The sequence below is a fragment of the Trichomycterus rosablanca genome, chromosome 20, assembly GCF_030014385.1.
Source record: "Trichomycterus rosablanca isolate fTriRos1 chromosome 20, fTriRos1.hap1, whole genome shotgun sequence".
NCBI classification, from domain to species: Eukaryota; Metazoa; Chordata; class Actinopteri; order Siluriformes; family Trichomycteridae; genus Trichomycterus; species Trichomycterus rosablanca.
Window position 1 is genome coordinate 12,205,541 of NC_086007.1, and position 23,243 is coordinate 12,228,783.

Sequence of the window (23,243 nt, forward strand, 5' to 3'; positions counted from 1 at the left end):
TTAAATAATTGTAACATTTTATTGCTTACAATAACAACCTTTTCCACAACTGTTAAATAGTGAATAGAATAGAAAGGTATATACAGTACATTTATAGGCATATTATGTGGCTTTTCCTAGTTCACACTGCACCATAAAAGCTGGGCTGGTGTAAAGGATAATGTATTAATCTTGAATATATATATATATATGTTTAGCATCACTGTCTATCCCAGCTCACGCCCTTGTTACCAGAATATTCCAGATGAATACATAACACTCTATATCCTTTATACCAGACCAGCTGACATGGTGCACATCAAACTTCTGAAAAATAGGCACATGGTTGTTTTACCTACAGAAATGTGTTCTGAGGTCAGAAAGAATTGGTTATTACTCTAATACAGTCATTATTCTCTCTGCCCTCAGAACATATTTCTGTAGATAAAACTCTCATCAACAAAAAATAAAAACCAGGCACCACCTGCAAGAATAATAAACTGTAAATCTATTTAGAGCATGAAAGAACATTAACAAACATAGAACAATTAAAACAGTGGGTGCATTTTCTATTAACAGCAAACAACAATGCATTATTTCTATTAAACCAGTCCAGTTGCTCACACAGCTGCAATGGTGTACACGATCTGGATGTTTTCTGGAATAAAGGTTATAAGCACACACGAACAAAACATCTACACACACACACACACACACACACACACACACACACACACACACACACACACATACAAAACCTGATCAAGATACGAAAAAAACCCCAGAACAGGTGTATAAACATATATGAATGTGTAATGTGTGGTGCCTTTTCCTAGATTTCAGAAGTTCACACTGCTGCACCATGGCAGCTGGGCTGGTATAAAGCATAATGTATTTATCTCGAATGTATATATGATGGACTCAGACTCTAGACAGCTATCATTCATCCTACATTGAGGAATATCAAGCTTTTATGTCTGTTTATCATCACTGTCCATCCCAGCTCACGCCCTCGTTACCAGAATATTCTAAATGAATACATAACACTCTACATCCTTTATACCAGACCAGCTAACATGGTGCACATCAAACTTCTGAAAAATAGAAACCAGGCACTACAACACACACATTTCCTGCGGGCATGCATTATAATGTTAAGAATAAGAACAAAATAAGAAAAAAAAACCAGAACAGGTGTATAAAAACTCTATAACGGTGTTTTTTTTTGTTTTGTTAACTGTAAAAAACAATCTTGTTAAGAAAATCACATATGTACATTATACCAAAATCAGTCCAGCTGCACACACAGCTGTAAAAGGTGCAGTACATCTGGATAGTTTCTAAAAAACAAAGACATGGTTACAAACACAAGTCATCTGCATACACATTTACCGAAAGCATGCATAATAATGTTACCAATAAGAACAAAATAAGGAAAAAAAACACAGAACAGGTGTATAAAAACTTTATAACAATGTTTTTTTTTGTTTTTCTATTTTTTTTTGTTTTTGTTTTTTTGTAAACTGTGAAAAAAAACTATGTTGTTAAGAAAAAACACATATGTACATTATACCAAACCCATAAAACCAGTCCAGTTGCGCACACACAGCTGTAAAGGTGTAAAACATCTGGATAGTTTCTGAAAAACAGGGACAGGTTATATGCAAGCACAAAACATCTACATACACATTGGAATATGAATATGTGTGTAATGTGTGGTGCTTTTTTCTAGATTTCAGAAGTGCACACTCACACCATGCACCATCGAAGCTGGGCTGGTATAAAGCATGATGTATTTATCTCGAATATATATATACAGTGTATCACAAAAGTGAGTACACCCCTCACATTTCTGCAAATATTTCATTATATCTTCTCATGGGACAACACTATAGACATGAAACTTGGATATAACTTAGAGTAGTCAGTGTACAGCTTGTATAGCAGTGTAGATTTACTGTCTTCTGAAAATAACTCAACACACAGCCATTAATGTCTAAATAGCTGGCAACATAAGTGAGTACACCCCACAGTGAACATGTCCAAATTGTGCCCAAATGTGTCGTTGTCCCTCCCTGGTGTCATGTGTCAAGGTCCCAGGTGTAAATGGGGAGCAGGGCTGTTAAATTTGGTGTTTTGGGTACAATTCTCTCATACTGGCCACTGGATATTCAACATGGCACCTCATGGCAAAGAACTCTCTGAGGATGTGAGAAATAGAATTGTTGCTCTCCACAAAGATGGCCTGGGCTATAAGAAGATTGCTAACACCCTGAAACTGAGCTACAGCATGGTGGCCAAGGTCATACAGCGGTTTTCCAGGACAGGTTCCACTCGGAACAGGCTTCACCAGGGTCGACCAAAGAAGTTGAGTCCACGTGTTCCGCGTCATATCCAGAGGTTGGCTTTAAAAAATAGACACATGAGTGCTGCCAGCATTGCTGCAGAGGTTGAAGACGTGGGAGGTCAGCCTGTCAGTGCTCAGACCATACGCCGCACACTGCATCAACTCGGTCTGCATGGTCGTCATCCCAGAAGGAAGCTGACGCACAAGAAAGCCCGCAAACAGTTTGCTGAAGACAAGCAGTCCAAGAACATGGATTACTGGAATGCCCTGTGGTCTGACGAGACCAAGATAAACTTGTTAGGCTCAGATGGTGTCCAGCATGTGTGGCGGCGCCCTGGTGAGAAGTAGCAAGACAACTGTATCTTGCTACAGTCAAGCATGGTGGTGGTAGCATCATGGTCTTGGGCTGCATGAGTGTTGCTGGCACTGGGGAGCTGCAGTTCATTGAGGGAAACATGAATTCCAACATGTACTGTGACATTCTGAAACAGAGCATGATCCCCTCCCTTCGAAAACTGGGCCTCATGGCAGTTTTCCAACAGGATAACGACCCCAAACACAACCTCCAAGATGTCAACTGCCTTGCTGAGGAAGCTGAAGGTAAAGGTGATGGACTAAACCCAATTGAGCACCTGTGGCGCATCCTCAAGTGGAAGGTGGAGGAGTTCAAGGTGTCTAACATCCACCAGCTCCGTGATGTCATCATGGAGGAGTGGAAGAGGATTCCAGTAGCAACCTGTGCAGCTCTGGTGAATTCCATGCCCAGGAGGGTTAAGGCAGTGCTGGATAATAATGGTGGTCACACAAAATATTGACACTTTGGGCACAATTTAGACATGTTCACTGTGGGGTGTACTCACTTATGTTGCCAGCTATTTAGACATTAATGGCTGTGTGTTGAGTTATTTTCAGAAGACAGTAAATCTACACTGCTATACAAGTTGTACACTGACTACTCTAAGTTATATCCAAGTTTCATGTCTATAGTGTTGTCCCATGAAAAGATATAATGAAATATTTGCAGAAATGTGAGGGGTGTACTCACTTTTGTGATACACTGTATATATATATATATATATATATATATATATATATATATATATATATATACAGTGTATCACAAAAGTGAGTACACCCCTCACATTTCTGCAAATATTTCATTATATCTTTTCATGGGACAACACTATAGACATGAAACTTGGATATAACTTAGAGTAGTCAGTGTACAGCTTGTATAGCAGTGTAGATTTACTGTCTTCTGAAAATAACTCAACACACAGCCATTAATGTCTAAATAGCTGGCAACATAAGTGAGTACACCCCACAGTGAACATGTCCAAATTGTGCCCAAATGTGTCGTTGTCCCTCCCTGGTGTCATGTGTCAAGGTCCCAGGTGTAAATGGGGGGCAGGGCTGTTAAATTAGGTGTTTTGGGTACAATTCTCTCATACTGGCCACTGGATATTCAACATGGCACCTCATGGCAAAGAACTCTCTGAGGATGTGAGAAATAGAATTGTTGCTCTCCACAAAGATGGCCTGGGCTATAAGAAGATTGCTAACACCCTGAAACTGAGCTACAGCATGGTGGCCAATGTCATACAGCGGTTTTCCAGGACAGGTTCCACTCGGAACAGGCTTCGCCAGGGTCGACCAAAGAAGTTGAGTCCACGTGTTCGGCGTCATATCCAGAGGTTGGCTTTAAAAAATAGACACATGAGTGCTGCCAGCATTGCTGCAGAGGTTGAAGACGTGGGAGGTCAGCCTGTCAGTGCTCAGACCATACGCCGCACACTGCATCAACTCGGTCTGCATGGTCGTCATCCCAGAAGGAAGCTGACGCACAAGAAAGCCCGCAAACAGTTTGCTGAAGACAAGCAGTCCAAGAACATGGATTACTGGAATGCCCTGTGGTCTGACGAGACCAAGATAAACTTGTTTGGCTCAGATGGTGTCCAGCATGTGTGGCGGCGCCCTGGTGAGAAGTACCAAGACAACTGTATCTTGGCTACAGTCAAGCATGGTGGTGGTAGCATCATAGTCTTGGGCTGCATGAGTGTTGCTGGCACTGGGGAGCTGCAGTTCATTGAGGGAAACATGAATTCCAACATGTACTGTGACATTCTGAAACAGAGCATGATCCCCTCCCTTCGAAAACTGGGCCTCATGGCAGTTTTCCAACAGGATAACGACCCCAAACACAACCTCAAAGATGACAACTGCCTTGCTGAGGAAGCTGAAGGTAAAGGTGATTGACTAAACCCAATTGAGCACCTGTGGCGCATCCTCAAGTGGAAGGTGGAGGAGTTCAAGGTGTCTAACATCCACCAGCTCCGTGATGTCATCATGGAGGAGTGGAAGAGGATTCCAGTAGCAACCTGTGCAGCTCTGGTGAATTCCATGCCCAGGAGGGTTAAGGCAGTGCTGGATAATAATGGTGGTCACACAAAATATTGACACTTTGGGCACAATTTGGACATGTTCACTGTGGGGTGTACTCACTTATGTTGCCAGCCATTTAGACATTAATGGCTGTGTGTTGAGTTATTTTCAGAAGACAGTAAATCTACACTGCTATACAAGTTGTACACTGACTACTCTAAGTTATATCCAAGTTTTATTTCTATAGTGTTGTCCCATGAAAAGATATAATAAAATATTTGCAGAAATGTGAGGGGTGTACTCACTTTTGTGATACACTGTATATACATATACAGGGGTTGGACAATGAAACTGAAACACCTGGTTTTAGACCACAATAATTTATTAGTATGGTGTAGGGCCTCCTTTTGCGGCCAATACAGTGTCAATTCGTCTTGGAAATGACATATACAAGTCCTGCACAGTGGTCAGAGGGATTTTAAGCCATTCTTCTTGCAGGATAGTGGCCAGGTCACTACGTGATGCTGGTGGAGGAAAACGTTTCCTGACTCGCTTCTCCAAAACACCCCAAAGTGGCTCAATAATATTTAGATCTGGTGACTGTGCAGGCCATGGGAGATGTTCAACTTCACTTTCATGTTCATCAAACCAATCTTTCACCAGTCTTGCTGTGTGTATTGGTGCATTGTCATCCTGATACACGGCACCGCCTTCAGGATACAATGTTTGAACCATTGGATGCACATGGTCCTCCAGAATGGTTCGGTAGTCCTTGGCAGTGACGCGCCCATCTAGCACAAGTATTGGGCCAAGGGAATGCCATGATATGCCAGCCCAAACCATCACTGATCCACCCCCATGCTTCACTCTGGGCATGCAACAGTCTGGGTGGTACGCTTCTTTGGGGCTTCTCCACACCGTAACTCTCCCGGATGTGGGGAAAACAGTAAAGGTGGACTCATCAGAGAACAATACATGTTTCACATTGTCCACAGCCCAAGATTTGCGCTCCTTGCACCATTGAAACCGTTTGGCATTGGCACGAGTGACCAAAGGTTTGGCTATAGCAGCCCGGCCGTGTACAGTGTATCACAAAAGTGAGTACACCCCTCACATTTCTGCAGATATTTAAGTATATCTTTTCATGGGACAACACTGACAAAATGACACTTTGACACAATGAAAAGTAGTCTGTGTGCAGCTTATATAACAGTGTAAATTTATTCTTCCCTCAAAATAACTCAATATACAGCCATTAATGTCTAAACCACCGGCAACAAAAGTAACTTGCCTATAATTTCATTCTGTGTAGCGTTTTCACCTAAAAAATCACTAATACTTTAGTTACAGACCAAAATAAGTTCGTTTTCGGGTCGGCGGCCATGTTTTTTCTTCTGAACAGTCATCACTACGTGTGTATTATGGAACCCCAAAAGTGTCAAGATTTGTATCCAAAAATTTGGGCAAAAACGGGCATAAATGCCACACAAATGGGCATATGCAAATGATTCTTTGGATTTGGGCGCTAATTAATGACTCGGTCGATGAAGAGTTGGAATAGCGTTGATAGCTCGAAATGTTTTTCAAAATTAATGGGAGTCAATGGGGCAAAACGGGCACCTTAAAACAGGCACTGTCGGCACAGTGTTGGTTCGATCCAAAAGCTGTATACAAGCAGTCCATTCCCGTATGGGCCGGACGATTTGGCGCTGGAACGGGGTCGATATCTGGAAAATTGCGGACGAAGAAAGCCGGACCAAAAACGGGTGGAATAATAATAATATATTGAAAACGAAAAAACGAATAACAATAGTGTGCTTGCCTTTTGGCAATCACACTAAAAAACGAATAACAATAGTGTGCTTGCCTTTTGGCAATCACACTTATAATAATAATATGACTTTTGAATAACAATAGTGTGCTTGCCCATAGGCAATCACACTAATGAAGTTGAGCAGACAAAACATGAAAAAACAAGACTCACCGTCTTGCTTTGATTTATACAAAGCGAATGATAAATAGGCCTATCGGCATCTTTTTTCTAATAGTGCCAGTAAATTACATATACAGTGTATCACAAAAGTGAGTACACCCCTCACATTTCTGCAAATATTTTATTATATCTTTTCATGGGACAACACTATAGAAATAAAACTTGGATATAACTTAGAGTAGTCAGTGTACAACTTGTATAGCAGTGTAGATTTACTGTCTTCTGAAAATAACTCAACACACAGCCATTAATGTCTAAATGGCTGGCAACATAAGTGAGTACACCCCACAGTGAACATGTCCAAATTGTGCCCAAAGTGTCAATATTTTGTGTGACCACCATTATTATCCAGCACTGCCTTAACCCTCCTGGGCATGGAATTCACCAGAGCTGCACAGGTTGCTACTGGAATCCTCTTCCACTCCTCCATGATGACATCACGGAGCTGGTGGATGTTAGACACCTTGAACTCCTCCACCTTCCACTTGAGGATGTGCCACAGGTGCTCAATTGGGTTTAGTCCATCACCTTTACCTTCAGCTTCCTCAGCAAGGCAGTTGTCATCTTGGAGGTTGTGTTTGGGGTCGTTATCCTGTTGGAAAACTGCCATGAGGCCCAGTTTTCGAAGGGAGGGGATCATGCTCTGTTTCAGAATGTCACAGTACATGTTGGAATTCATGTTTCCCTCAATGAACTGCAGCTCCCCAGTGCCAGCAACACTCATGCAGCCCAAGACCATGATGCTACCACCACCATGCTTGACTGTAGGCAAGATACAGTTGTCTTGGTACTTCTCACCAGGGCGCCGCCACACATGCTGGACACCATCTGAGCCAAACAAGTTGATCTTGGTCTCGTCAGACCACAGGGCATTCCAGTAATCCATGTTCTTGGACTGCTTGTCTTCAGCAAACTGTTTGCAGGCTTTCTTGTGCGTCAGCTTCCTTCTGGGATGACGACCATGCAGACCGAGTTGATGCAGTGTGCGGCGTATGGTCTGAGCACTGACAGGCTGACGTCCCACGTCTTCAACCTCTGCAGCAATGCTGGCAGCACTCATGTGTCTATTTTTTAAAGCCAACCTCTGGATATGACGCCGAACACGTGGACTCAACTTCTTTGGTTGACCCTGGCGAAGCCTGTTCCGAGTGGAACCTGTCCTGGAAAACCGCTGTATGACCTTGGCCACCATGCTGTAGCTCAGTTTCAGGGTGTTAGCAATCTTCTTATAGCCCAGGCTATCTTTGTGGAGAGCAACAATTCTATTTCTCACATCCTCAGAGAGTTCTTTGCCATGAGGTGCCATGTTGAATATCCAGTGGCCAGTATGAGAGAATTGTACCCAAAACACCAAATTTAACAGCCCTGCTCCCCATTTACACCTGGGACCTTGACACATGACACCAGGGAGGGACAACGACACATTTGGGCACAATTTGGACATGTTCACTGTGGGGTGTACTCACTTATGTTGCCAGCTATTTAGACATTAATGGCTGTGTGTTGAGTTATTTTCAGAAGACAGTAAATCTACACTGCTATACAAGCTGTACACTGACTACTCTAAGTTATATCCAAGTTTCATGTCTATAGTGTTGTCCCATGAAAAGATATAATGAAATATTTGCAGAAATGTGAGGGGTGTACTCACTTTTGTGATACACTGTACGTATACATATGTGCTGTCTTCCAGCCAGAGACCTGCTGTTGTGGGTGGGTCTTTAGAGCTGTGATGGACATGCCCTGTTTCATATTTTCCCAGTTAACCTGTACTTGCCGCAACCCAGACCAGGATGAAGCTATTCAGTTATTCAACTATTATTCTATAAGCTACTGACATTTCTCCCAAATTCTGATTAAAAATTTGATCATTTGGAGCATTTATTTGCAGAAAATGACAACTGGTTAAAATAACAATACAGTCTTTTAGTCCTTGAATTATGCAAAGAAAACAAGTTCATATATTTTTAAAAAGACAAAATTGATGATTTAACATAGGAAGACTTGGTGGAATAACCCCAGTTTTTAATCATATCTTCCAGTGTTTTGTATTACTTTTGGGTGACTTTATGCCACTCCTGTTGCAATAATACAAGCAGTTTGGCATTGTTTGATGGCTGAAGACCATCAATCTTCCTTTTGATCATATTCTAAATGATCCTTAGTATTCTATAAACAGGTGACAGGGAGTTGTCAGTTTTCAACCAATCAGACTGTGTTATTCGAACTAACATTAGAGAGGGTTATAATAACTCTTCCCCCCGTTACTATTTCTTTCAAGTCATTGGGGTGGCACGGGTGGCTCAGTGGGCAGCACTGTCGCCTCACAGCAAGAAGGTGCTGTCAGGCGGTTCGGGTCCTTTTTTGTGGAGTTTGCATGTTCTCCCCGTGTCTGTGTGGGTTTCCTCCGGAACCTCCGGTTTCCTCCCACAGTCCAAAGACATTTAAGTGAGGTGAACTGGAGATACAAAATTGTCCGTGACTGTGTTTGACATTAAATTTGTGAACGGATGAATCTTGTGTTACGAGTAATTACAGTTTCTGTCATGAATGTAACCAAAGTGTAAAACATGACGTTACAACCCTAATAAATAAATAAATAAATAAATATTTAAGTAATTAAAAACTGTGGAGAACAGAGCTATTAATGATTTGAATTATTTGTTTAGTTTTTAATTTTATTATTATTATTATTATTATTATTTTACTTTTTCATTGTAAAATCAATGTTTTAAGCTAAAACAAAATATTTCAGAACCCATTAACTTCAAAGTAAAATTCATTTATATTTACTTTATTATATTTTGGGAGTGTTTGGAAACCCTTTAAACAGTCATCCTGTTTCAATTAGGGTTGAAATCTAAGGTTTTTAGTTCTACAGTAGTCAATCTATAGCTTCAGTACAGTGGACTATTGTTAGAAGTGTGCTTTGCTACTGAGTACTTGGAGCTTTAATAACATAATAATTAATTTAGAAGTTCTGACTTGTTGACTACCAGCATTGGATGACTGTGATCGTGATTAATGAATTATCAGTATTATTATAGTGCTCATATAACCATTTAAAAGTTTGAGTTATAGTAACAGCTGAAGCAATAGATCACAAAGGAAAACCTGAAACTATTTTTGACTATTTTGCTAAACATTCATACATGGCAATGCAGTCTTCCAAACTTCTGCAAGCTGAAGAGAAGAATTCAGATGGTCCATCAGTTACAATGCTGCGTTTAAGCCCTGAAAGCATCACTGAGAATTTGTTAAATTTCTTGCGATTACATTGTGATCTCGAGCTGCACAACAGTATAAAACACTGCCACAATATGCTCAGATTTAATTTCAAATCAATGAAAAAGCAGGAGTTCCGTGGCCTACAAGCTCAAATAGCCTGCTGAGCTTTTCATTTTCTTTAATGCTTTGTTGTGAGCATATAAGTAATTGGACATCTCCCAATAGATGGGTGTAGCTGTCTGTGAACAATGGTTGTAACACAATGCAGCTGAGAAGTCGAAAAGCATCAACAAAAGTCCCACATGCCATTAACAACACTGGTACAAAATACAGAGGTCATCATCTAACCTAAAAATGCTGGAGGCGGACCCAACCAAGCTTTTATAAACAAGCCACAACAATCTGAAGGGAACCATTCTTCATATACAGATCACTGACGGAGAACATCTGCACACAGCAGGATGAGAGGTAAGAAACACACCTGATGAACATGAACAAATGCTCGTCCTGTGAACAAACATATATTTGTGATCTGTGCTCAGATCATGTTTAATGATCCAGTTTTTAATTAAATGATATGATGTTTATTTGAGAATTATATTGGAATTATATTACTTGGTATAGTAATTGTTACCCTTTTTTCAGTTTTCTTTCTGGTCTTATTGTGGGTTTTTTTCTAACTCAGGTCTCGTGTTATTGTGCCTGCTTGGCTGCACCTTTGCAAATGACACAACATACTCTTGGAATGGCCCTAACGAACCGAGTCAGCCTGACCCCAGCGCAGAGAATGGTAAAATAATAAAAGAAAAACAATTATTAATAATTAATTATGAAATAATCTATAAGGTTTTAGTGTGATTAATGCATTATATTTTGCTTTTTGTTTAGTTTTTTTCAGTGTTCAGATTAATTTTGAAATATTAGTAATAATAATAAATAATTTAAAAAAATAATAGTAATAATAATAATACATTTTAATCTTTCAGAATCTTTAATGACACAAAATAAATAAAGTGGTACCTTGAAACTCAACATCAATTGGTTCTGGTAGTTTAAAAGGCGGTATTTTTTCCCATAAGGATGTACGGGAAACCTGTTAATGCGTTCCATGGTCCTGTGGAACTGCATATATTTTAGGCTCATGTAAAATAATGGGGTTGTTTTTGACACTTATACACTAAGAATAACACAAATATAATATAAAAAAAAAAACACTGAAATACAATTAAAAAACAGTTAAAAATCAATTAAAAATATAATAATAAAACCTGCTCTTTACTTCTTACAATTTCTCAGCACCCCGAGCTGTAACACAAGTGTAAAAGTGAAACAGGAGAAACACAGCTGAACACATACATGTGGAGCTTTCGGAGTGAATTTGACGCATGTCGTTTTACCAACCACTCAAGTCGAGCGCTAAACAAAGCAGCAGTCACACACACGTTGAGTTTAAGGGAAACGTTGAGTTTAAGGGTACAAATTTCTCGACGAAGGGCATTGAGTTTCAAAGATTTTGAGTTTAGGAGACGTTGAGTTACAAAGTGCCACTGTAATACCACTTAGAGCATATGATCTTTTAGGTGTCTACCTTGCATGAAACATTGAAAAATGTTATTTGTTCATTAGAATTAAGGACAATTTTATTATATTTAATGTCATAAACTGACAAAATACTTTTATACAATTACAATTAAAATGTATGAAACATTTTACACTAACTCAGAAAATATCTACTATCCTTGTGACCACTTTGGGATTCGGATGGCCGAAGTCCTGCGATGGATTGGTGCCCTGTCCAGGGTATTCCTGTCTTGCATCCAGTGTTTTCCATTTAACAGGACCCACCACGACCCTGTTTAGAATAAAGAGACTGATGCAAAATGCCTGAAATTATTTTCATTCTAATGCATATCAAATGTGTTAATTTGATAAGGGCCAGTGATAGCTCAGTGGTTAAGGTACTGGACTAGTAAACAGAAGGTTGCCGGTTCAAGCCCCGCCACCACCAAGTTGCCACTGTTGGGTCCCTGAGCAAGGCCCTTAACCCTCAATTGCTCATCATGTTCCACTCATTGTGTAAGTCGCTTTGGATAAAAGCGTCTGCTAAATGCTGAAAATGTAAAATGTTAATGTTAATTAAAGAAGTAATAATGTCAATAAATTAAGCAAAACAGTGAGCTAGACTGGACTAGATTGATCCACTTGGATGTAGATTTGATATATTTTATATATATACGATCAACATCATTATTTTCCATCTGCAGTTTGTCTCTCGGACTCGGAGACCTGTGGCTGCTGCTTGATGCAGAAACAGATGACAAGAATGGAGCAGTACTTCAACTTGACTCTGGAGGAGCTGCAGAGGGGTCTGGAAAAAGCTCAGACTGCTCTGAATAATGTGCGCGGTGAGTGTGCTTTTTCTTAGCTTCTCCAGCCGAACCTAATCCCTAAGCCACATTTATAGGAATACCTCAGATTTTAACATCAAAATGGGAATATTTGTTGTTATGGTTTGATTATTACAGACATTCATTTTAAATACAGAAACACAGAAAATATTGTAGTTAATTTTTATAAGATAAGATAGCCTTTTATTATCCCACAGGGGAAAATGTGCAACTTTACAGCAGCTTTCAAAAATATAAAGATATGAAAGTGTTTATACATACACCGACCAGGCATAACATTATGACCACTGATGGGTGAAGTGAATGACACTGATTATCTCTTCATCACTGCACCTGTTAGTAGGTGGGATATATTAGACAGCAAGTGAACATTTTATCCTTAAAGATGTGTTAGAAGCAGGATAAATGGACAAGTATAAGGATTTGAGCGATGGCTAGACGACTCTTGTGGGGTGTTCCCGATCTGCAGTGGTCAGTATCCATCAAAAGTGGTCCAAGGAGTGAACAGTGGTAAACCGACGACAGGGTCATGGGCGGCCAAGGCTCATTGATGCACGTGGGGAGTAAAGGCTGTACTACTAATACTAGTAATAGCCAACCCACCCGTGCAAATGAGTAAAACTTATAGAATAACAATGCATCACATACATAACATACATCAATAACATACATTATTATGTATTATATATGTTCAGTTACTTAATGCTTTCTCCTTGGCATTAATGCATTATCAGTCCCACACGACAAGATAGTTACACATAACCACAGATTGAACACTACCAAGTCAATCTATTGTTTATTCATTCATTTATCTTCAATAACAGCCTAATTCTGATAATGGCTGTGGTTGGTCTGGAAGATATAAACCTTGGTCACACACATTTTACCTGTTTACTCTCTTATTCAAACCCAAGAACAATGTAGTACCCAGTCAATCTAACTGCATTTTCAGGAGGTAATAGGTAAACCAGAGGAAACTTGTACAGACATGAAGAAAACATGCCAAACTTTTTAAAGACAGTGACTGAAGATAAAGTTAATAGCACCCTTCCAGGACCCTCAAGCTATGCGCCAAAGTCCCATATGAAAGTGAAAAATTATTTTCTGTGAAAAAAATATAGTCCATATACTATTAACCCTACCAGCTTTACTTACAATATTAAAGCTACACACAATATTGGTGCATACAATGATTTTCCTTCTAGCAACTGACTAGTCTCTCTGTTTCTGCTCAGCCAGCCGCAGTGCCTTCTCAGTGGCTCTGACTGACACTCGTCGATGCCTGACTTCCACCCGGGACGACACTGTGGTGAAATACCAGTCTGTGTTCATTAATTTAGGCGAGAGCTACAGTATCACCACAGGTGTCTTCACAGCCCCTCGTTCAGGGGTCTACGCACTGGCTCTCACGGTGTACAGCGACGCCGGCGCCCCTGGGGCTCTCCTAGCTGCTTGTGTGCGTCTACGCAAGAACAGCCGTGTGCTAGCATCACTCAACGAGTACAACACACAGGACCAGGAGGATAGCGCCACCACCGTCCTGGCAGTGCAGTTGCAGGCTGGGGACAAGGTTGATGTGGTTCTTCCTGCCACCTGTACCCTGTGCGATGACAACAGTCACTTTAATACATTCAGTGGCTTCCTGCTTTATGCTACTGATTAAAAAATGTCCATTTATGTATAACACTAAACTTTTTCTCTTATAGGATTCTTTTAGAATCATATTATTGTACCGGCACCCCAGTAATAAATGAATCATCTGTTTGTTTTTTGGCCTTTTAGTCGAACAGTATATGTAAATAGACATCCTCCTTTACCTTTGCTGTTCTTTTTAAATAGTTTTGCAATAAATGTTTGTATGAGTTAGTGATAACCAAGTAAATGTGTTTATTAAAATGTAATTAAAATAAAAAAGAAATATAAAAAAGATCTTTTCTTATTTATAATTCTGCTTATAAGATAACATTATGGCCACTGACAGGTGAAGTGAATAACACTGATTATTTCTTCATCTCGGCACCTGTTAGTGGGTGGGATATATTAGGCAGCAAGTGAACATTTTATCCTCAAAGTGGATGTGTTAGAAGCAGGAAAAATTGGCAAGCGTAAGGATTTGAGCGAGTTTGAGAAGGGCCAAATTGTGATGGCTAGACGACTGGGTCAGAGCATCTCCAAAACTGCAGCTCTTGTGGGGTGTAGTGGTCTGCAGTGGTAAGTATCTATCAAAAGTGGTCCAAGGAAGGAACAGTGGTAAACCGGCGACAGGGTCATGGGCGGCCAAGGCTCATTGATGCACGTGGGGAGCGAAGGCTGGCCCTTGTGGTCCGATCCAACAGACTGCAGAAGTTAATGCTGATTCTGACAGAAAGGTATCAGAATACACAGTGCATCGCAGTTTATTGCGTATGGGGCTGCATAGCCGCAGACCAGTGAGTTAGGAAGGTGGTCATAATGTTATGCCTAATCTGTGTTATTGTTAAATGTTGATTTCCAAATTATGAGTAGATAATATTAAAAATGATCAATTATTATATTATTATTATATTACTATATATTTTTACTATATATATTACTAAATTTTAATCTCTGAGACCATTGATGGTTTTCCTCTGTGTTTGTTAAACCTATTCCTTACAGTTGTATAAAATTTAAAGAAGTTATAAAATATATGAGCTGTCATAAGTCATAAGCTGTCACTAACAATGAATCAGAAGGCCATGACACAAAGTTAAATAACATTATAAAACTTTCTGTTCCACCAGTTTCAGAAATCATTAAAATCTTAAGAGTGCTATAACATACAACATTTATTTAAACTTTTGACTTTAGCTGCACATCTTAGGTAAATAAAAATAAATGTAAAAAATGATTAAGATGTTATGCCTGGAATTAAAACCTTGAGTGAGGTACAAAAGGGTACATGACTCACGTGATTCATCTACACTAACGATTCTTTTAACCTGCCATGATCACAGCCATGTGCTGTACAGCTTAGGGGTTAGCATTCTTTTTTTTAATAGTTTATGGTTTAAATAGTGTAGGGGTCTGTTCCATGTTTAGCATTAGATTAGCATTAGTTTAGCATAACATTGGCTTAGCTTAGTTTGCTCCTGGTCTTTTCTGTCTTTGTCTTGTCTTTTACCAATAAACATGTACAAAAAGGCCTCCATAAGTATGACCATCCAATCCAATTCTATATATCTATATATTTATATACAGTATCTATACACAACTCTGTTAAATGTCATTGTATGTTGGCATTACAATTTACTTGAACATAACCCAAATCATTAAATCATCCCCAGAACATTATTCTTTCTCTACCATACTTTACAGTTGGTACGTTGCATTCAGGTAGATGGCCTGGAAACCATCCGCCAAAACAAATTCAGCTATCAGATTGTCAGAGGATCTTTTGTGAGAGAATGTGTTTCCACTGCTCCAGTTCAATTGTGATATGCTTTACTCTACTTCAACCAATGCTTGCATGGCATGTTTATAGATTAGATTAGATTAGATTCAACTTTATTGTCATTGTGCATAGTACAAGTACAAAGCCAATAAAATGCAGGAAATGCAGGATTTACTGCTGCTATAAAGCTTATACCATTTTTTCATTGACACTTGCCATTTGGTACAGTGATTCATTAAGCCTTTGACAAACTGTTCTTGTTTCAACATTGATTTAGAAGATAGTTTGTAACTTAGTAGTAAATTTTGCAAACCAAGAACAAAATTTTTTAGATAGATTAGCTCTCAGCAGTATGGTTTTGTAAGTTTATAGGACTAATTGACTAGCTATTGTTGCTCCTAGCCATTTTCAATTATTTAAAGTATGTTTGGCAAATTACTTTAGTTAAATAATAGCACTAAATAAACTACACTAAATCCCATGCAATGTATCCTAGTAAAAGGTTATCCTATTGTTTATTACATAAGAAATAGATGCTCTATATGAATAGGTATCTTACATTTGGGAACCATTGATATCACTCCACCCTGATCTGAGAACCAGGTTAATAAATTTTGCACCTTCCGCAGCACTTAAAATGATGATCATGCGATAAAGCTAATCATTGTGACAGCAGCAAAAAGTGAACCCATTCTTTTATTTGCAATTCTTAAATAGACAAAAAAGCCTAGATAACATGGCCTACATATCCTGATAAGACATATCAAATTCAAGGACTAAAAGCATAGACCCACCAAATAGTCATTGTGCACTGCTGACAGGAATCTATTGGATAGATGTTCGACACAGTAAGGGGTTGGACAGGTTTAATGTTTCTGCATTCACCTATGTGTTTTTTTCTATCAGTTAGCACAAAGACTGGACTCTTATTAACAAGACCAAGTGCATAAGACCAGGTATTCTCAGAGATGAATAACAATCGACAGACAGATTCTGTAGTTGCTTCAGCTCATCAACACCAACAGCTCTTCAGATTACAGTAAGTACATAAATATACACATGCACATGATCAAAATCTATACAAATATTTTTCTATTAAATCACTGTAAAGCATTGTACTGGAAAAAATACAATTGCAATAATAGTGGTTGTCTATACTTTTAAGAACAGGTCATACAGCATTATCTTAAATGAGTTAAGGTCTGGACTTGTTATGCAAAACACATATTGTAGCAGAATTGTAACTTGTGTATTCTGGAATATTCCTGTCATTGTATACCAGTGATGAAGAAGATGAAGATAGCTCCACTAGCAGTTCTGGTCCTGCTCGGCACTCTGTGGCCATGCATAATGGCTCAAACCAACAGTTACTTGGAAATTGTACGCCAGGCCGCAGGTGAACTACATTTCTTATATTATTTAATTACTAATCATATTAATTGTCAAATAAAAAAGTTACACTCTATAATATCTTTACTTTTTTCTTTAGAGAACTGGACAGGGAGTTTACCCTGTGAAAAATGGGACTGTAAGTGTGCATACAATAAACCGAGAGGTTGCTGTTGTGTGGCTGCACCTCTGTTCCAGCTGGAAGAATCCACTTTTATGCGCATGGTGGAGCTTCGGAAAGACCTGAACAATCTCAGTGGGCAGATCAAGAATGTTACAGGTAATGGTAACTCTTTCTTACTAGTCCAAATACCTCTGCATGTAAACTGGAATAAACATGGTGTGGCTATGTATTGACTCAACAGAATCAAGATCAATGTCATTATTATTTATAATATAACTTTTTTAGTATGTTCACTTATTTAAGAGAGTTCAAGAGAGGCTTTATTGTCATTTCAGCTATATACAAGTACATATTAAAACAAAACAACGTTCCTCCAGGAGCAGGGTGCCACATAGAAGAAAAAGTACAGGACAATACAATACACAGTGCAAAAAACAGTACAATAAATACAAAAAGACATTTCTAATCTAAAAAGTAATTAAAGGAGACTAGACTAGAGACCAGTGTAGTGATGGCCTGTACATGGTACTGAGTAAATGATAAGTGGGGTCACTGATATACAGTTAGCAGCATAGGGTTTTTTATAGCAGCATAGATATAAAATATATTAAAAATATAATAAGTATTTGTTAACTAGGCAACATACTACTGTATAATGACAGCAATTAATTAATTAACCAATCACATTTGGCTGTCAGGGCACAGCTACAACTCGATTGACATCAGATTATCAGACCTAATAAGAACCAGAACTTAAAGTTTGGTCACATTTAGTCTACAATTAAAAAGAACACTAAAACATGTAAAATACATAATCAGTAGTCAAATATCAAATTGTACTGTACATTTAATAAAGACCATTCAAACATGCCAAGCTAAACATTTTCAGTCTGTTTTAACAAAAGTCCTGTGTTTACTAAACAAGGTAACTATGAGGGGCTATTTTGCTTAAAGATATCAGTAAGATTTGCAGGGGCTTAATAATTACAGGCTCTTGAGAACATAAGCAGAGCTTTGTAGTCAACACAGAACTTAACAGACAGTTTATTCAACTTAAATAAGACTCAATGAATAGGATATGAAGAACTGTGTGATGCCATAGGCTTGTGCTCTGTCTATTACAACTTTAAGGCCAGGGTTTTCAGGATAGACTGTGGACACACCATGACCCTGACCAAGGTGTTTGGTCACAAAATATTAATAAATCAATAAACAGATTATTAAAGAGAAAGAAATTGAAAGGACTTGAAATCCAGATGGTGTTGTAGCGGGAATCCAGATTCCAAATTGGAGTTGCCATTTATGTCGCATTATTTTGAAAGATTAAATGTTCTTTTATCTATAACAGGTGAACGTAACATAGCATTTGCAGCTACACTGGCATCGACAACTGGATGCTTTGGACCTTTTACCAAAAATGTGTCTATTTCATACCAGAACGTTTCACTTAACCAAGGCTATGGTTATAATCCAGCAATGGGTGAGCACAGCATCTTCTTAAAATACACTATAAAACAAAATATGAAGTAAAGCATTTGCTCCTTATGGTTTTTATTGTTCTTGTTGCATTTTTGTCAAACCAAGTAGACCAGTATGCAAGTAGACCAGCAACAGAGAATCTGCAATTAGCCAATTAAATAAATACAAACCTCATTTACAGAAAAGTTGTGACATTTTGTAAAATGCAAGAAAAAGAAGAATCTGTGATTTTATTCTCTTGAATTCTAATTTAACTGTTGGGCAATGAGTTTAAAGTGAAATATTTAAAAATACAGGAGTCCTATTCAGGGGCGACTCATTCCTTAGGGCAATCGGGCGACGCACCACCAAGGGCGAAAGGGAAGAAATTTTTTTATTACAGCTGTGACTGTTCTGGAGTCTGTCTTGCCTCGGAATATCGTAGTCCAATCAGCGTCGAGTTGTGTTCCGTACAGTACCGCCCCTTTTGGGGCAACTTCACTCTAACTGAAAATCGCCCCAGATTGCTCTCATAGACTCTCATGTTAAAGCTCCATTTTTCGAACTGCAGGCGCTGCAATACAATCTGAATGGCCTCCGGGAGGGCTTGCACTTACGTGCTTGCGTCACACGTAACCTGGTGTCGCGATCTCGTCACCATTAGCAACCTAGGAATTAGGGAGCTCCAGTTTCCTCTCATGCAAGTCATGCAAGTGAGGTGAATCGGAGATACAAAATTGTCCCTGATTGTGTTACCTGTCTTGTCATGAATGTGACCAAAGTGTGTAAAACATGGTGTTAAAATCCTTATGAAATAAATAAATAAATAACTGAAGAAGATATGAAAAAATTAAATCAAAGGGGCAAATACTTTTTTCACATCACTGTAAAATGAAACTACATTCATTAGTAAACAGTAAATTTAGAATTTAGTAAAAATTTTAAGTAAAAAAAAGGAAATATTAATTGCTGCTTTGGACAACAAAAGTTAGAAAGCGATGTTTTATTTAGATGATGTTTTATTCCATTGAAACTGTTTCTTCAAGTCAGCATAGCATCACACTCAGCCCGGTAATATGTATTGTTTTAATAACTGTGTTTTTTGTTCACAGGTGCATTCACAGCCCCACGTGCTGGCCTTTACTCCTTCACCTACACGTGCTACTCCAACCTGGGGCCAGCGGGCGAGCGTATTTACCACAGGGTACAGTTAATGAAAGACGGTCAGGTGGTTGTGTCGTCCTGGGAGGACAATCGTGAGGACTCTGAAGACAGCTCCACTCAGACAGTTCTGCTGAATCTGAGACGAGGCAACCAGGTTTATGTAGAGCTGGGGCTAGGGAGGTTTTTATGTGCAGACACACAAGGTTACAACTCTTTTAGTGGATACTTGGTCTACCCTCTTTCTGAAGCCTAACAATTTACAAAACTTGGAAATGGGGTTTGTGCATAAGAAATATGTATCAATAGAAATTGCTTGTCTGTAATGTACTACCTTACCATAAACTTATTGGAAAACCTATTCCAAAACCTGTCCATTAATATTTTGTAGCAACAATAGCCTGCACTTCTCTGGAAAGGCTTTCCACAAGATTTTAAAACATGTCTGTTGGAATCTGTGCCCATTTAGTTAAAAGAGCATTTATGATTTTACTAAATGCTCATTTTTTAATAAAGCCTAACATAGAGAGTTAATTTTGTTGAGGAACTGATTCTTTATATCCATTATATTAAAACTAACAGTAGGAACTAACTTGATCTACATTAAGTGGGTTAGTCCACAAGATATTTACATGGTAATAAGTCTAACGTTATGATATAAAAAAAATTAAAATGTACAATAACGAACTCCAGCTATCCACTTTCCCATAACAGCACCATCATGATATCTTCCTTTATGAGACACATACAGGTTATATGCAGATATAATATCTATGTATGTATGTATTTATGTGTATATATATATATATATATATATATATATATATATATATATATATATATATATATACAGTATCTCAAAAAAGTGAGTACACCCCTCACATTTCTGCAAATAAATTGTCTTTTCATGGGACAACACTATAGAAATAAAACTTGAATATAACTTAGAGTAGTCAGTGTACAACTTGTATAGCAGTGTAGATTTACTGTCTTCTGAAAATAACTCAACACACAGCCATTAATGTCTAAATGGCTGGCAACATAAGTGAGTACACCCCACAGTGAACATGTCCAAACTTGTGCCCAAAGTGTAAATATTTTGTGTGACCACCATTATTATCCAGCACTGCCTTAACCCTCCTGGGCATGGAATTCACCAGAGCTGTACAGGTTGCTACTGGAATCCTCTTCTACTCCTCCATGATGAAATCACGGAGCTGGTGGATGTTAGACACCTTGAACTCCTCCACCTTCCGCTTGAGGATGCGCCACAGGTGCTCAATTGGGTTAAGTCCATCACCACCACACATGCTGGACACCATCTGAGCCAAACAAGTTTATCTTGGTCTCGTCAGACCACAGGGCATTCCAGTAATCTATGTTCTTCAACTGCTTGTCTTCAGCAAACTGTTTGCGGGCTTTCTTGTGCGTCAGCTTCCTTCTGGGATGACGACCACGCAGACCGAGTTGATGCAGTGTGCGGCGTATGGTCTGAGCACTGACAGGCTGACCTCCCACATCTTCAACCTCTGCAGCAATGCTGGCAGCACTCATGTGTCTATTATTTAAAGCCAACCTCTGGATATGACGCCGAACACGTGGACTCAACTTCTTTGGTCGACCCTGGCGAAGCCTGTTCCGAGTGGAACCTGTCCTGGAAAACCGCTGTATGACCTTGGCCACCGTGCCGTAGCTCAGTTTCAGGGTGTTAGCAATCTTCTTATAGCCCAGGCCATCTTTGTGGAGAGCAACAATTCTATTTCTCACATCCTCAGAGAGTTCTTTGCCATGAGGTGCCATGTTGAATATCCAGTGGCCAGTATGAGAGAATTGTACCCAAAACACCAAATTTAACAGCCCTGCTCCCCATTTACACCTGGGACCTTGACACATGACACCAGGGAGGGACAATGACACATTTGGGCACAATTTGGACATGTTCACTGTGGGGTGTACTCACTTATGTTAATGGCTGTGTGTTGAGTTATTTTCAGAAGACAGTAAGTAAGTAAGTAAGTAAGTAAGTAAGTTTTATTTCTATAGCACATTTCACACGACAAGTCGACCAAAGTGCTGTACACAATGATAAAATAAAGGTAAAAGAAAATCATTTGCAATATAAACCACATACACATATGGCATAAAAAACAATTTAAAAATCTAAAATAAAAAGATAAGTTTTAAGTCTAGACTTAAAAGTTGTAAGGGACGGGGCAGATCTAATGTCTAAGGGAAGACTGTTCCATAGTCTGGGAGCTGCAACTGAAAAAGCTCGATCACCTCTCAGCTTCAGCCGAGAACGAGGAACAGCCAACAATAATTGGTCAGAAGATCTCAGAGACCGTGGAGCTGAATAAAGGCAGAGTAAGTCATTTATATAAGATGGTGCTTTCCCATGTAATGCTTTAAAAACAAATAATAAAATTTTAAAATGTATTCTGAAATGGACAGGAAGCCAGTGCAGTGAGGCTAAGATCGGAGCATTCTCGCCGCTGCATTTTGTACCAACTGTAGTCGAGCCAAAGAGGTTTTATTTATGCCCAAGTACAATGAATTACAGTAATCTAAACGAGATGATATAAAAGCATGAATAATTTGTTCCTGGGCTTGAAAAGAGAGAAAAGGCTTTATTTTTGACAATTCTCTAAGCTGGAAAAAGCTACTCCTTACAACAGAATTTACTTGTTTGTCAAAGCTGAAATCTCGGTCAATGATAACACCAAGGTTTTTGATACTGTTCTTTACACAACTTGTCAAATTATTCAATTTTTGTGATACTAATTCAGTAGCTTTTGTGGGGCCAAATAAAAGAATTTCTGATTTCTGTTCATTTAGTTGAAGAAAGTTTTTGGCCATCCATGATTTTATCTCATTTAGGCATTCACTGAGACAATTTACGGCTGAAGGGTCACTTGGTTTAATGGGCAAATAAATCTGGGTGTCGTCTGCAAAACAATAAGAAAGATATACTATATTTCCTAATAATATTACCAAGAGGAAGCATGTATAATGAAAAAAGGGCTGGCCCTAAAATGGACCCTTGAGGGACCCCATATCTCAGGTTGGCGGTAGTTGAAAAACAATTTCCAATATTTATCTTAAAAGTCCTGTTTCTCAGATAAGATCTAAACCAATCTAGGACAGTTCCCTGTATACCAACCATATACTCAAGGCGTTCAAGTAGAATGCCGTGGTCAATAGTAAATCTGTACTGTTCAACAAGTTGTACACTGACTACTCTAAGTTATATCCAAGTTTCATGCCTATAGTTTTGTCCAATGAAAAGATATAATGAAATATTTGCAAAAATGTTAGGGGTGTACTCACTTTTGTGAGATACTGTATATATGTCACCTACAAAA

The 23,243-nt window shown here is 38.9% G+C and overlaps 2 protein-coding genes across 2 annotated transcripts; both read left to right on the forward strand.

Annotated features, from left to right (window-relative positions):
* Window positions 1-10,390: 10,390 nt before the first annotated feature.
* On the forward strand, window positions 10,391-14,000 carry cbln20 (cerebellin 20). The gene is made up of 4 exons (XM_063017370.1): window positions 10,391-10,397; window positions 10,615-10,719; window positions 12,194-12,334; window positions 13,573-14,000. The coding sequence occupies exons 1-4, from the start codon at window positions 10,391-10,393 to the stop codon at window positions 13,998-14,000; spliced, it is 681 nt and encodes a 226-aa protein (XP_062873440.1).
* A 3,099-nt stretch (window positions 14,001-17,099) lies between these two features.
* On the forward strand, window positions 17,100-20,137 carry cbln18 (cerebellin 18). Its single transcript, XM_063017372.1, has 4 exons — window positions 17,100-17,145; window positions 17,239-17,418; window positions 18,611-18,742; window positions 19,833-20,137. The coding sequence occupies exons 1-4, from the start codon at window positions 17,100-17,102 to the stop codon at window positions 20,135-20,137; spliced, it is 663 nt and encodes a 220-aa protein (XP_062873442.1).
* The last annotated feature ends 3,106 nt before the right edge of the window (window positions 20,138-23,243 follow it).

Bases quoted from the DNA above. Each gene is read 5' to 3' on its own strand.
- cbln20 (XM_063017370.1), top strand. The intron at 10,720-12,193 runs GTAAAATAATAA...TTCCATCTGCAG, and splicing joins TGACCCCAGCGCAGAGAATG to TTTGTCTCTCGGACTCGGAG. The intron at 12,335-13,572 runs GTGAGTGTGCTT...GTTTCTGCTCAG, and splicing joins TGCTCTGAATAATGTGCGCG to CCAGCCGCAGTGCCTTCTCA.
- cbln18 (XM_063017372.1), top strand. From the start codon at position 17,100: ATGGCTCAAACCAACAGTTACTTGGAAATTGTACGCCAGGCCGCAG. The intron at 17,146-17,238 runs GTGAACTACATT...TTTTTTCTTTAG, and splicing joins AATTGTACGCCAGGCCGCAG to AGAACTGGACAGGGAGTTTA. The intron at 18,743-19,832 runs GTGAGCACAGCA...TTTTGTTCACAG, and splicing joins TGGTTATAATCCAGCAATGG to GTGCATTCACAGCCCCACGT.